Genomic DNA, 15,122 nt, shown 5'->3' on the forward strand with positions numbered 1-15,122 from the left:
TCTCCCCCTTCCTGTCCACAATAAAAACGCGGTGACGCTTGGTCCTCAGAGGGTTAATCTGGTGGTATTGTAGAGTTACGTCAGACAATGTCCTTCTGTCGATATTTGCATGGTACGAAATTTCTGCATCTTGTTGTATCTATCAGTTTAAGTTACAAGGGTGTATTAAGATAAATGGTCTACAAAGACTTTCTTTACAACAATCGCTGCGCAAGTAACAGCACATTCTGATATAGAGATGTTTTGATGTAGTAGCACACAACAGTTTCTTCATTATCTCTCAAACCGATTTTGCTAAATTCAATAAGTTACAAGAAGAATAGTTTTAAAAAACAATTTCTCACATTTACAATATCTTACAGCTCAGAAACTACCCATTGTAAATGTGGAATTTTTGTTTTTGATTTACTCTATATGGTGATATAGTTACTATGTGTTATATATATTAATATTTTGGAAATGTTAGTAAGTATATCATTATCAGGATTATATGTTAATAACTCAGGAAAATACTTAACTGTTACTTGTTCCTTAACACGCATTCATTACAAGAAAATATGATATATCAACCAGACAAGGTGCATGTATGAAATGCGAAAGGAATAAGAATGCCTAATAGTTTTAAATTAAATATAGTTATTTTTTGTTTGAACCGATTAACTTGTCTTTGACATGTTGCTTTCTTCAATTTTAAGGCATTATTTCAGACAACTTATTTCAACTTTTGTAAACTATGCTGTCTCGAAATGGTTTTTGAATTGCTATGTATCTTTAAGAATTACAAATATAGAAGTTGGAACACTTAATCTTATAAATAAATAAAGTTTAAAGAATGATGACATCACCACTACCATTCTTATTCTTCTTATTATTATATTACGGAAATATGAAAAGTAAATACTGGCAAAAAAAGTTATTTTTAGGAAATTATTGCAATCAATATGCGATTGCTTTACCATGCAGGAATGAAACAGTTCATGTATTGTACTGTTTTTCATACTTCTTTCTGTCTTATTCCAGAAGATTACAGGTCATAGATGAACTGATTTGTCCAGCTAAATGTAAGATTCCTAAATGAAACAAGACACGAATTGTGATTAAACTTCGCAATTTACATATGAAAATAATTTTCTTACCAATATTGATCCAGTTCTAGGATAATTATGAGCACCTTCAGCAATCCAACTTAACACACACTCGATCAAATCATAATTAATTTTATCGGGATCCATTATTAATAGTGCTCTGCAGGTCATTTTGTCGAAATCTGTCAATAAACAATAAATACAATGTTATACGTACAAAGAGACTAAAATTTATATTTTCGGTAGCTGTTAATTTTTCCTTTAAATAAAACGAAATGAGTATGATAATGATACTTGTGATCAACTCAGAACCGAAGCAGTGTATGATTTAGTAAGGCTGTATTCGTCTCTGTAAAACATTAATGAAACAAACTCAAGCTGATTCAATAAATAACTTTTAAACATCGATATATCACGTAATTTCGTAAGTGCAAATCAGTAATTGTATGTAACGATGCTCACTGATGATAAATCTAAATAATATGCTCCAATCCTAGTCACTATTTTCGCTATTTGATATAATGTGCGATTTTTCGAATACTCCAGTTTACTCACCCAGTATTTTATTATCCCACCAAAAACTGTATTATTCGCGTTTATCACAGTCTCGTTTAGCCTCTGAACACAACCTACGGACGTACAATTAAATATTCAACCCATATTATGGTACAAGCTTTACTGGTAATCAATAATAAATTCATTCTTAAACAGTGCTTAGAAGAAATAATGTGTTTACCTTTATACCTGTACAAAAATTGGCGCACTGACAAATCTTCATCTCGAGTTGAATCTGATGCAGGTTTGAATCCATCTTGTCCACACAAAAGAATTTCAACATCTAAATTTGATATTGGATCGTTTAAATTGTCATATTCTTTTCCCTTCAGGTGCTGTTTTGCCACATTATTTTTCAATTTTAGACTTCTTGAATATGGAGACGATTCTTCAATTCGATATTTTGTTATTTCTACTATATCTTCCAAGAAGTATTGATCCACAGGATATGTCTTCCCTGAAACAAGAGGAATTTGTAAGTTAATTTCGTTTCACAGTGTGGAACTATGGTAGACTTTCACACAATAAGAGTTCAATACTCAAACTTGAAGTAATAACTACTGGTTGTATTAGATTAATAAGATATTAATATAGAATCTGTTCCTCGGGCATTCCATCCATATCAGAACGTCATTACTTGCTACGCTTTACGTTTTTCTTCTATCGCGATAAATGTTAAAACCGGACATGTTAATTTGAGCCACTTTCGGATCCAATAGAGAGTTAAAAGAGGAGGTAAACCCTACTCTGCGGAAGATAAATCAATTCCATCGTGAATCCAGCTTACTATAAAACAGTGCTTGAGCGTCTCCAAAAGAGGGTTACGCGCGTCCGTTCTGACATCGCCGACAAGTGGGTGCTTCACCACGACAACGTGCCGGCTCGTATAGCGCTGTTAGGAATTTCTGGCCAAGGTACGTGTGGCAACGCTGCCTCATCCTCCTTACAGCCGGGAATTGGTACCGGTCAACTTCTTGATTCCCCAAGATGAAAAGGGTGCTAAAGGGGAATAGTTTTGTGTCAATTCAATGGGTTCAAGCCGCCATCACTACAGCATTTAAAGAGGGTGTCAGACAAGGACTTCCAGGACTGCTATGAAGTGGAAAACTCGCTACACTCGCTGTATTGAGGCTGAAGGTGCCTACATTGAAGAATATTGACAGCAGTTGTAATTGTAGTCAATAAATTGTTCGTAAATAAATAAGTTCAAGTACAGACGAACCCTGTAATACCATTTTTGTTCTATGCGGATAAGTGTTGAAACCAGAACTGGTTAATTTGAACCATATCCGTTTTGAATAGAGGGTTAATCGAGCAGGCGGTACCTATTCTTGGAAAGTTGAATCAATTGCAAAAACGCATTTCGATATCTCCTACCGCTTCTGCTCTATGGAAATCAGTACTGAAACCAGTAGTAGCAATTATCAACCACTTCCGGTTTTGCTCGAGTGTTGCGGGTTGCGATGGAATGCTATTTTGACAGCCTGAATAGTTTGCAGAAAACCAGTTATCGTTATCTAATACACCATTTTGTTCTACGGAGATAAATGTTGAAACCGGAAATGATTTGTTTTATTCACTTCCGGTTTGTATAGAGGGTTAACGGGAAGATGTAGCCCAGTCTTGGGGGCACTTAAGTGCAAAAAACCGCATCTCGATTATCTCTCACCGTTTTTGCTCTACGAATCAGTATTGAAACCAGGGCGGAAAAAATCATGTTTTTTAAAAAATCATTTTTTTTTATTTAAATCGATTTTTTTTATTTAAATCAAATCCTTCTTCTCACGTAATACAAGTCACGAACTGAAGATAAAACATTAGGAATTAATATTAAATGTTAATTATGCCATTTAAGTGAAAGTATTGGGCTTTAATTTTAAACTGATTGCCAGTCGTTAACTTATTTCAATCCCAAATAGAGATGCAAGGGTTCGGAAAAAAAAAAACGTCGTCGTCCTTTTTTTTGGGGGGGGCTCAGTTTTCTCTGCTTCGCTTTTTTGCTTGGGAAATTTTGGGCTTTTTTTCAAATTCTGCTTTAAATTGATAAAGCAGGTTTTGTTTCGCTTCTCTACAATACAAAAACTCATTTAAGTAGTAGAGGATGTAGATAATAATACAAAACCTCGAAAATAAACATGAATTTCGAAAACATACTTCAAACAATTTTACTTCTTAACAAATTTTTTTTATGAATGCCAAAAAATTAATCCATGTATATAATAAGTTGCAGTTAAGTTTTAACTTTCATATGCATTATAAGCAATATTTTTTATTGTGAATTAAAAATACAAAAACAAGGAAAAATTGTTACATGACATACAGAATTTATTGTACTATGTGTGTGAATTCAAACAAATAACACATTGGGAAGATAATAATATATTTACTGAACAAACGCATAAAACAAATTTAAGTTTCGACACCGTAGCTTTCTCAAAAATAACATTTTCTTCTCTTTATTCATTACGTATATCAAGTGGCTTAAGTGGTACAACGTTGGCTTCGCATTCGGGAGGTCATGGGTTCGATTCCCGCTGCCGACCATCCTGACGGGTTTTCCAGTGTTTCCCTCAGTTCTACCAGGAAAATGCCGGGATGGTACCTCCTAAAACAGGCCCTGGCCGATACCTTCCCAAATCCTTTCCATGTTGTTAAATATCCAGTATAAAATAGCTTCTGAGCTGCATCTGGTGATTGTTAAATAAATAAATAAATAAATAAATATCATTCCCTCGTCAATCTGTTATAGCCTATAGGGACGCTCAAAAATCACCTAATTTGTTAATGCACCTCTTGCTTCCGCCTTTGCTACCACTACAGAAACTTCTTTGAAGTGGAACAGAAATGTTGAAAATGTATTTTCTATTCATTTATTACATACGTAATAATATGTTACTACCTATCAGGTGCTTCGGACCTGCAAAATCGGTAAAGTCCCAAAATCTGTAATGCACTGACTGTTCCTTAAGCTTGTTTAAAGTCAGGAAAGTACTGAATTTTCTGTTCATGGATCATATGCGTAATACTGTTCATCTGAGCGTTTGGTTTCCAAGGCTCTGGAATATATAACCACCATCACGGTTTACCCAGTCCTGAAGGTTTGTGAATTTTTAACAAGAATTCAACATGTCATTACGGAACTTTCCCTTAAAAAAACTACGAAATACATTTAAGTCAAGCACAATAAACATGAGTGAGTGGTTAGCTTTTCCGCTTGTATTGGGAAATCCGAGATTCAGTCTCGCATTCGACTATTCCGACAAAAGTTTTTAATTCCATCTGTGAATGTAGAGATAGTGCGTGTACTGTGATTCCTGGCTGATTTCATTTCTTATGTTTTAAATTGTTGCTATTACTAATTACCAGCAATGACGGATTTGCGAAAGGGGTTAGGGTGGGGGGGGAGGTCTTTCGGACTGAAGCCTGTTCTCCGAAATTACGGAATTTCTAAAACAATCGAAATTTTAGTTGTCTTTACTCATAAACTTCAAGCTCCCCTCAAATAAAAATCAGGCATTTTTTAGAAAAAAAAACTAACTATTAATAAGAAAAAAAAAACCCTCCCAAAACACTTTTCTAAATCCGTACTGATTATTTGTATAAAATGGTATTCAGGGTTGCATCCGGAAGATTATTGCTACATCATTACACAGCTACAGTATAACAGAAATGTGGAAGTATGCTCTGACGGATATATTGAAAAACATAAGTTTAACTATGTGCTAGAAACTAGACTACTAAGCTCTAAGAAATGAAATACGAATAACTAAAAATGAAATGATCCAAACAAGAAAAAATGTCGATAACTCTGAAGTTAAAATAGTTATATAGCCTCTAAAATTGCTCTTAACTACTACGTACTTAATGTTTAATTCATAAAACATGTGCTCCATCCATCATGATGGTGAATTCTAGAGGGAAATATGGCATTTAGGTCATGAAATCTTGTTTAATTATAGAGTACTATAAGAAAGCTAAGAAAAATCATGAAAATGAAAAAAGCCAAATTTTCCGTTTTTTCCCTAAAAAGCAGGCTTTTCTTGTATTAAAAAAATTCAAAAAAGTCGGCTATTTTGCATCTCTAGTCCCAAACAATGTTTCTTAAGCACTAAGGAAAAAGTACGGCAATGTTCATCAACAGATACTTTTTTTTCACAAAAGTTACTCATATTTGGCAGGGGCATACAAAAAAACTTGCGGCACGAAATACATATAAAATACGCAAATTTCGCTTAAAGTTATAACATCTAAAGAAAGATTAAAGTTTCACAGAGGAAATATGCCCCTATTATCTGGGAACAAACGAACAGACGTGCACACAAAAGAATTTTCGTCTTAAATGTCCATGGTGATTTTCTCGTTGGAATAGTTAACGATTTAAAAACCTTATATTACGAAGATAAGAAAGCAGAATTCCTCCGTTACCCGTTCAAAACGGGATTTTTCCCTAATCATCCTCTGCATGAAATACTCGTTTTCATACTGTGCTGTACATACATTTGCATCTTATTGTATTATGATTATCTTCCTTAATTGAAATAACACAACAAAGGCTGGATTTTACTTATTTTCACTTGAAATTTATTTATTTCGGAATTAGATTTAAATCAACGATTTTTATTCAAAAAATCAAGTGATTTAAATCTCTATTTAAATCAGACTGATTTAAATCAATCCACCCTGATTGAAAACCGAAATAGTGTCAAGTTTCAACCACTTCCGACTTTTAGTGTGTTCGGATGGTTCAAATGAGTAATTTGAACCACTTCCGGTTGAACAGAAGGCTAACGAAGATGGAAGAACTTACTCTTGGGATGCTGAATCGATTGCAGAAAACTGCATCTCGATATCTTTCACCGTTTTTGCTCCGTGGAAATTAGTATTGAAACCGGAAGTAATATTAAATTTGAAGCACTTCTGGTTTTGGTAAAGTGTTCGGGATAGTCACGGTACATTGTCTTGGGATGCTGAATAGTTTGGAAAAACAGTTTCTCGCTATACGTATATTACCGTTTTCGTTTTATGGCGATAAATGTTGAAACCGAAAATGACTAATTTGAACTATTTCTGGTTTGAACAGACTTAACGTAGGAGATGTGACCTGTTCTTGGAACGCTGAATCGATTGTAAAAAACCGTATCTTGATATCTCTTACCGTTTTTGCTCTGATATCTGTTGATAAAGGTACGACAAAGACGTTTTGTAAGATTTCCGACTGTTATGCATAGCATAGTTTGGAAGTCTAATAATTATGTACTTTATTAGACTATACGAAACTTAGGTTATTTTGTTCACTGCAATGAATTCAAAACTCAAGAAAAATTTAACTGAAGAGAGAGAGAGATTGCAGTGCCAGAATAAGAGGTTTAACCAATCAATGAATTCAGGAAGCACATGATCCGTCTTAATTTATATGTTGTTTCCGCAGCCGGCCAATAAAGTACATTGATACACACTGCAACAGGGTTGGCAAAAACCATGGTTTTTATTGAAAAAACAAAACAACTTTTTTTTTGTTTAAACCTGTTTTTATTTAGTTTAAACAAAAAAAAAACCGTTTTTTTCGTTTAAACCTGTTTTTTTTTTTTTTAGTTTAAATCATTTTTTTTTTGTTCAAATAACTTGCTCTATATATTTATATCACATATGGACAGAAATTAGTTTGTTTCGCCTTGGTGTTATTATACAACGACCCGGTTATGCTAGAAGGGGTTACATAAGCTTGAAGCGGAATCCAAACCGCTTCTCGGCTTACATCCGAGAGGAATTGTCCTCCATTTGAACTCGAAAAAAAATGAAATCTTTGAGTTTTACGTCCCAGGCTTATGCCGGTTAGGCTAAAGGAGACGGTGATTATGAGAAATGAATGAAATGGTGGAATGAAGAAAGTGGGAGGAAACAGGAGAACCCCGAGAAAACCCACGAACACGGTGTTTGTCCACCACAAAGTTCACTTGGCAGGAGCAGGGTTTGAACCCGAGACCCCATACACCAGAGGTGAACGCTCTACCACTGAGCCACCGCGGCCCCTCCATTTGAACTCGAAACTGGCCATAAATGCGATACGTCTGCCGACTCACTGACGAAGGACTCCTGATAAAAATACGTTGTACTGATCTTTACATACTTGTTAATATAATTGTCAAGAGTCATTTCAGAAGGACAAAAATATAAACAATTGCACAAGTGAAACCATTATACAGAATTACATAATATTTCCAATTTCAAAATACTGCAGGGTACAGAACTAATTTAGTCCAAGTTAGTTCACTACGACTTTCATTAGTCCAAGTTAAAGAAATACAACGACTCAATTTGTATATCAGTAAGAAAAGTGAATAAAGATACGAATTATTTGAGTCCACTTTGGCTCTGACCCATTTATACATAAATGGATACCAAAGATACTTCTGATTTCAATAAATGACTCTCGTGGGGTTTGTATGAACTCCCCCCCCCCAAAAAAAAGTACAGCATTTCGATGTGTTTTATCAATAGTAAACATTATTAAAACGAAACAATATTTAGAATTTTTCTTTTTTTGCAATTACATAACCATAATAATAAACTATAAGAAAATCACATAAGAAACGTTCATAAACTTATATATATATATAAAGTTCCTTTTGTAGTATAATGTCTGAGTAATGAATGGGGAATTTAGGTCTGAATATAATACGAATAATATACGGGAGTGAAACGTGATAACCCACAAACATGTGTTCATCAAGATTTTACGAACATTTACACTTTTACGAACATTTTTCTTGTTTTGGTTTAAACCAGTTGGTTTAAAAAAAACAGCTGGTTTAAACCACCTTGGTTTAAACCAGCCAACCCTGCACTGCAATGATACTAAAGCAAAACACGAATGTCACAGAGTAAATACAAATATCTTTTAAGAGAAGTTTTTTACTTAAAAAATGCGTAATGTTACTATGCCTCCATCATCATTACTTTAATTGGTGTGTAGTTATTTGACTTACATACACCCGGTTTATGAAAGGCAGAGTCTAATATTTAAGTAGGTCTTAACTATTAGTCAAGTTTATATCATAGGAAGTATACTCCCAGTAGGGTTTGAACTCAGCACTATATATATATATATATATATATATATATATATATATATATATATATATATATATATATATATATATATATATATATTTGTAATTGTGTTTTTATAATACGAAAAAATATGAATTCACATTCGTTTTATAAACCAAGCTTCTTTCTACGAAAACTGTATTGTTAATATTTTCTATGCCTACCAACATTTACTACATTCTTGATCTTCTGATCTCTTTTGGATAATCTACTTCTTATAATTGACACACAATGCGTGTAGTTTCATATTACTTAGTTTCCATCTATTACCAATGTATATAGAATGAATTGAAAAAAATATATACACAGTACAAACGAATTCGAAATAAAATCCCCACACGCTCTATAACTGAGATACTAGGGACATGGTAAGTTTATTATTTCTTACGTATCCCTGAAGGTAGACATAACCACATAGTGACTTCTCTGTACATATAATTCATTACCCTGTGGACATTTTGAAGATATTAATGTTTTAAACAAGAGCCTGTACAAGGAAGTTTTACTAACTCCCTCATGCCTATATGTCAGGGTACGTGCCTTCGTAGCGGGATACCAGGGTTCGATTCCCAGTGGGAGCTCTTATGGTTCGAATCCCATGTTGAGCTCATAGTCCACATCTTACCTCAATGCTAAAAAGGACGAAAACTATAAATCAATGAACTGTTTCAATTATTTCATTTTCACACATTATCATTTCATGAAAATCTTAGAAAAAATATTCACTGATATACACTATGTGATTAAAAGTATCCGGACACCTGGCTGAAAATGACTTACATGTTCGTGGCGCCCTCCCTCGGTACTGCTGGAATTCAATATGGTGTTGGCCCACCCTAAGCCTTGATGACAGCTTCCACTCTAGCAAGCATACTTTCAATCAGGTGCTGGAAGGTTTCTTGGGGAATGGCAGCCCATTCTTCACGGAGTGCTGAACTGAGAGGTATCGATGTAGGTCGGTGAGGCCTGGCACGAAGTCGAGTTCCAAAACATCCCAAAGGTGTTCTACAGGATTTAAGTCAGGACTCTGTGCAGGCCAGTCCATTACAGGGATGTTATGGTCGTGTAACCACTCCGCTACAGGCCGTGCAGTATGAACAGATACTCGATCGTGTTGAAAGATGCAATCGCCATCCCCGAATTGCTCTTCAACAGTAGGAAGCAAGAAGATGCTTAAAACATCAATGTAGAGCTGCCACGCTGTGAGAGTGCCACGCAAAACAACAAGGGGTGCAAGCCCCCTCCAAGAAAAAAACGACCACACTATAACACCACCACCTCCGAATTTTACTGTTGGCACTACACCCGCTGACAGATGACGTTCACCGGGCATTCGCCAAACCAACACACTGCCATCGGATCGCAACATTGTGTACCGTGATTCGACACTCCACACAACGTTTTTCCACTGTTCAATCGTCCAATGTTTACGCTCCTTACACCAAGCGAGGCATCGTTTGGCACTTACTGCGTGATGTGTGGCTTATGAGCAGCCGCTCGACCATGAAATCCAAGTTTTCTCACCTCACGCCTAACTGTCATAGTACTTGGAGTGGATCCTGATGCTTTGGAATTCCTGTGTGATGGTCTGTATAGATGTCTGCTATTACACTTTACGACCCTCTTCAACTGTCGGCGGTCTCTGTTAGTCAACAGACGAGGTCGGCCTGTACGCTTTTGTGCTGTACGTATCCCTACACGTTTCCACTTCACTATCACATCAGACACAGTAGACCTATGGATGTTTAGGAGTGTGGAAATCTCGCGTACAGACTTCTGACACAAGTGACACCCAATCACCTGACCACATTCGAAGTCCGTGAGTTCCGCGGAGCGCCCCATTCTGCTTTCTCATGATGTCTAATGACTACTGAGGTCGTTGATAATGAGTATCTGGCAGTAGGTGGCAACACAATGCACCTAATATGAAAAACGTATGTTTTTGTGGATGTCCGTTTACTTTTGATCACATAGTGTATTTATACGCATGAAACTGTAAACTACATTTACAAAATTACGCTCGATGCTATCTACTTGGCTAGGAAAAAAAAAAAAAAAACATTGACCATGTTACTAATTTTCCGTAATGAAGAAACATCCATTCACTAAATGTGAGATAGAAGTTAGACTCCTTGCCGGTTCAGTAATTTTCTTTTTTAAATTATTTCGGACGGACTAGTTGTGTATGAGAAAATAATCTGGAATTTGTAGTTATCTATACAAAACAACAAACAAATATTCTAGTTAGCTGAGACATCAAGAGACAAAACATATCAATACCAATACCAATAATAATAATAATAATAATAATAATAATAATAATAATAATAATAATAATAATAATAATAATAATAATAAAGCAGCTTAATAATGCATCCATCACTACTCTGGTGAGAACAGGATTCTATTTAATATAGTCTCGAAGGAATTACTCTACTTTTTCAACTATGTTTTCTCCAGAAAAAACTCGTCTTTCACTGATCATTTCAACAACATTAATTTTCTTTAATCATGATGATTTTTAAAATAGTTTATCTCCACAGGATACACTACAGATTTTAATTTTAGTTTACTTCGATGATCTCATATTATTATACAGGGTGTATCAGAAGTCCGAAGCTGTAGGCTAAGTCCGTTATGAGTAAAGATACGAAGAAACTGAAAAAGAGGAAAGCTGTTTGAAGAAACTTAGAACGCCTCAAATCCGCTTTTTCATCCAATGTTGTATAGTTATTACGGAGAGGGGTTAAGGGAAGAGTCTTCTGAATTGGCATTGTTGCTATTTTACGTAACATAGGGCGCCTTATTACCAGTATAGAGCCTGAAGATTGATGCGACTGGAAAAATTCCATCATTTCTGTTTGAGAACGACATATTTCCAACAACTTTCCTCTCCTTCCATTTTTTTTCATATCTTCGCTCATAACGTAGTTGGCCTACGTAATGGAATTTTGATCACCCGGTATAATCATATGCATTTTTAAGACAGATATAATCTTCCATTTTCCGAAACCATTTTGTTCAAAACACACAAACGAAAAAGGTACTGCTTTCTGCATTATCCCCATATAGGAAAGAAAAATGTTCACCTTTGGATGGGAATTGTATAGATGAAACTATATAATACAGAGATAGTGAACATTCGAAGTTTAACATGATTTGCTGTAACAAATTTGTAAACAGGATACAAGATGGCAAGGTAAATATCCTTTGAGTTTATGTAGAAGACATAATTTCTTGTTTTAGTATTACGTAAGAATTTACACAACGTAAGTGTCCCTCTTTTTTCAGCTCTTTCAATCTTCTAGTATGATCTTTTAAAGCACATTCTTTAACATCTAATTTAGAAACCATAATTTTAAAAGTAATGTAAGGACCTCACTGCTTTGAATGATACTGCACAGCCACGTTCAGAGCAACAACAATCCTCGAATTTTGAGAGTTCTGTATTTATATCAAAAAATTACAAAGTATAACATTTGTTCTTGCTACTTTAAGACCTTTATCATACTTTTAAATCATCTTAACTTAAGATAATTAAATCAGCATATGATGCTTTATGTTTTTAATGTGATTGTGCAGTATCAAAAACTGAATGCAAATGCTCGAAATTTTTCAAATATGTTTCTATCCACACGTCATATATTACGTTTTTACTTTGTTTTGTGCTTCTCATTAAACAAAAAAAAAAACAAAAAAAGAAAAAAAAAAAGAAACATTAGGACATACTACCATTTCTATCAACCGCTAGTAACATTAAGAATAAATATAATACTTCTTTATATTTATATGCATACACTTAATACTTCCATTCACTTTCCATAATGATTGTTCTTTGTATCTGAAAGTGTTTTTAATGAATTTTCAATTTGTTCTATTTCTTGTGCAGGCTATGACACCCAAGTGATACGCAATTCTCTAAATAGCACCTACGAGGTTTGGAATTTTAATAGTGGCAACACTGCTTTAGATACGCTACACAAGGGAATCAAATAATGTCCCTCGTACCATGTTAGTTACATACCTACCTTAGCACAAATGGACTCTCTCTTCTGACGTCAAACGCAAAGCAGTAGACGAGAACAACAAAGCCTCGTGTAGTGGGCAGTTTGTTACATATATATATATATATATATATATATATATATATATATATATATATATATATATATATATATATATATATATATATATATACGCAGGAGGGGGGGAAAAGGGGACGGACGGACGCGAACGGTGTAAGGCATTGGTATTATTTGCACGATGTTTTCGAAACAAGAACGGAGTTGGATAAAAAAAATGACTGTGCCAGATGTTGTACAGCACAAGAGTGCCATCAAGGTCTTCAAGAGGCTTGCAGGGAATCTGCATTGCCTTACAGAACAGTGGCAAGGTGAGTACGAGTCTTCAAAAAGAGACCTCAAAATGTGGAAGACATGAAACGGACTGGTCGCTCCGTGTTACTGAAGAAGACGCGAGTACTTTTACCGCGATACTGAACACTGATAGATGCTATACTATTCGTGAGCTAGCCCAAGAGACAGGATTAACGCATATGATTGTTCTGCACATTCTGAAGGAACACTTGGGTATGAGAAAAACTGCATCACGATGGGTTCCATACGAGTTGACGGAAATGCAGAAATTACTACGATACGATGCTGCTCGTACCCACTTGGAGCGCTATGAACTGGAAGGAGAGGCTTTCTTACACCGTATCATTATGCTGGATGAAACATGAGCCAAATCATACGAGCCACAATTGTAACGCCAATCAAACGAATTGCATCATTAAAGGTCACGACGAATACCCAAAATTCGTCCGAATTCCAGCAATACAAACATTTATACTGATTCTTGTGTACGATTGGGATGGTGTAATCCTAACGCATACCGTTCCTCCACACGAAACTGTCAATGCACAGTATTTTTGATCTCTGAACACAATTTACGACCATGCTTTAGAAAGAAGCGGCGACACTTGTTGCAGAACCCACTTATCATTTTGCTGAACAGTGCTCGGACATACAGCGCAAGGTGTGACTGATTTGTTTGATCATTCGAAGCGGAAGGTGCTGTACTATCCATCCTACAGCCCGAACTTAAGCCCTTGTGATTGACTTGATTCCTATGATGAAAAACTCTTCGTGGCATTCATTTCAGAATTGTTCAAGAGATTATTCAGGAAATAGTCCGGTCCATTACAACTTTCAACGTAACAGGTGCTGCTACAGGTATTCAAAGACTTCCACTGCACACTAGCATTGTGTGTAAAGGTTATACACAATGCTAGTGACTACATTGAAGGACTATAAACCTTTGTAACATGAGTCTATTTTGTATCCGTTGTAAATAAATAGTTGCCACTTCCAACCGTCGTTAGTTACTTCTGAACCTTCTTACACTTCTATAAATTTGATACTACCTTGGAGAAAAGTATAAATACTTGACAGACACTTACCTGGAATATCAATGATTGGAATTGTGTCGAAATAATCGGAAAATAATTTAGCGTTTAGGGTGGCACTCATCAGTATGATCTTCAAGTTCTTTCTGGTTGGAAGCAATTCTCGTAGAATCATTATCAGGAAGTCACTTAAAAATAATAATAAAGCTTTATTTAAGAAAGAATAAATGTCATGAGATCTTACAAAATTATGTAACAATCCATTCTCGTTATATAGTTATAGATTCTTTAGTTTCGCCACAATTATCAATTATTATTACAGAAAACTGCTGAAAGTTGGGCGGACATCATCTGTGGTTTCTTGAACTGCTATTTAAGTTAAACATGTATTCAAAATAAAAGCCTAGGCCTTATGTAATATACCTAAACAGTGTTCTGAAATACTGTTTACACTAATAATATAAGAAGGTTAATAATAGAGAAAGTATTATAGATTACCTGATTGGATTTTCTTTTAAATATTTAAAGCTGCAGAACCTACACTGTGAACACATGTAACTATTCTATTCTTTTTAGTTCCATCACAGCCCGCCAGACACAGACACTAGGGCACACAAAATGGCAAAGGTAAGTTAATTTGTCTTTCGAGCAACGTAAGTGGATTCAAAATGTTATTGGAAAACTAAGAATGTACGTGAGGTAAATGAGTAATTTGTTTTTCGAACAAAGTGGGTTTAAAGTGTTGTGTGGGACAAAACAGTGAAAGGCAGAATTTAGTATTCCTTCACCGTCAAGTGTACTAATTATAAGATTACGTCACATTTGAAGCGGAAAGAACGATGTGTGATGTGAAGAAAGGACCGTTTGATAGGTGGAGGACAGCAACGAACGAAAGGAACTACAGATTTTCGTAAGATACCTTAAGAAGTCTGTACGCGTAAGTCAGGTACAAGTTAAACTAGTAT

The 15,122-nt window shown here is 35.2% G+C and overlaps 1 protein-coding gene across 1 annotated transcript in view; it reads right to left on the reverse strand.

Moving 5' to 3' along the window:
- LOC145695123 (putative ATP-dependent RNA helicase DHX57) overlaps positions 1-15,122 on the reverse strand; it is a 121,195-nt gene that overhangs the window by 51,592 nt on the left and 54,481 nt on the right. Inside the window, exons 7-9 of the mRNA XM_081772045.1 lie at positions 14,212-14,345; positions 1,822-2,097; positions 1,137-1,267 (exon numbers count right to left, since the gene is read on the reverse strand). Of these exons, the coding sequence (XP_081628171.1) occupies positions 1,137-1,267; positions 1,822-2,097; positions 14,212-14,345 (541 nt within the window). The remainder of the gene's footprint in view (positions 1-1,136; positions 1,268-1,821; positions 2,098-14,211; positions 14,346-15,122) is intronic.

Source organism: Thermobia domestica, chromosome 9 (genome assembly GCF_964235325.1).
Source record: "Thermobia domestica chromosome 9, izTheDome1.hap1.1, whole genome shotgun sequence".
Taxonomy (NCBI): Eukaryota; Metazoa; Arthropoda; class Insecta; order Zygentoma; family Lepismatidae; genus Thermobia; species Thermobia domestica.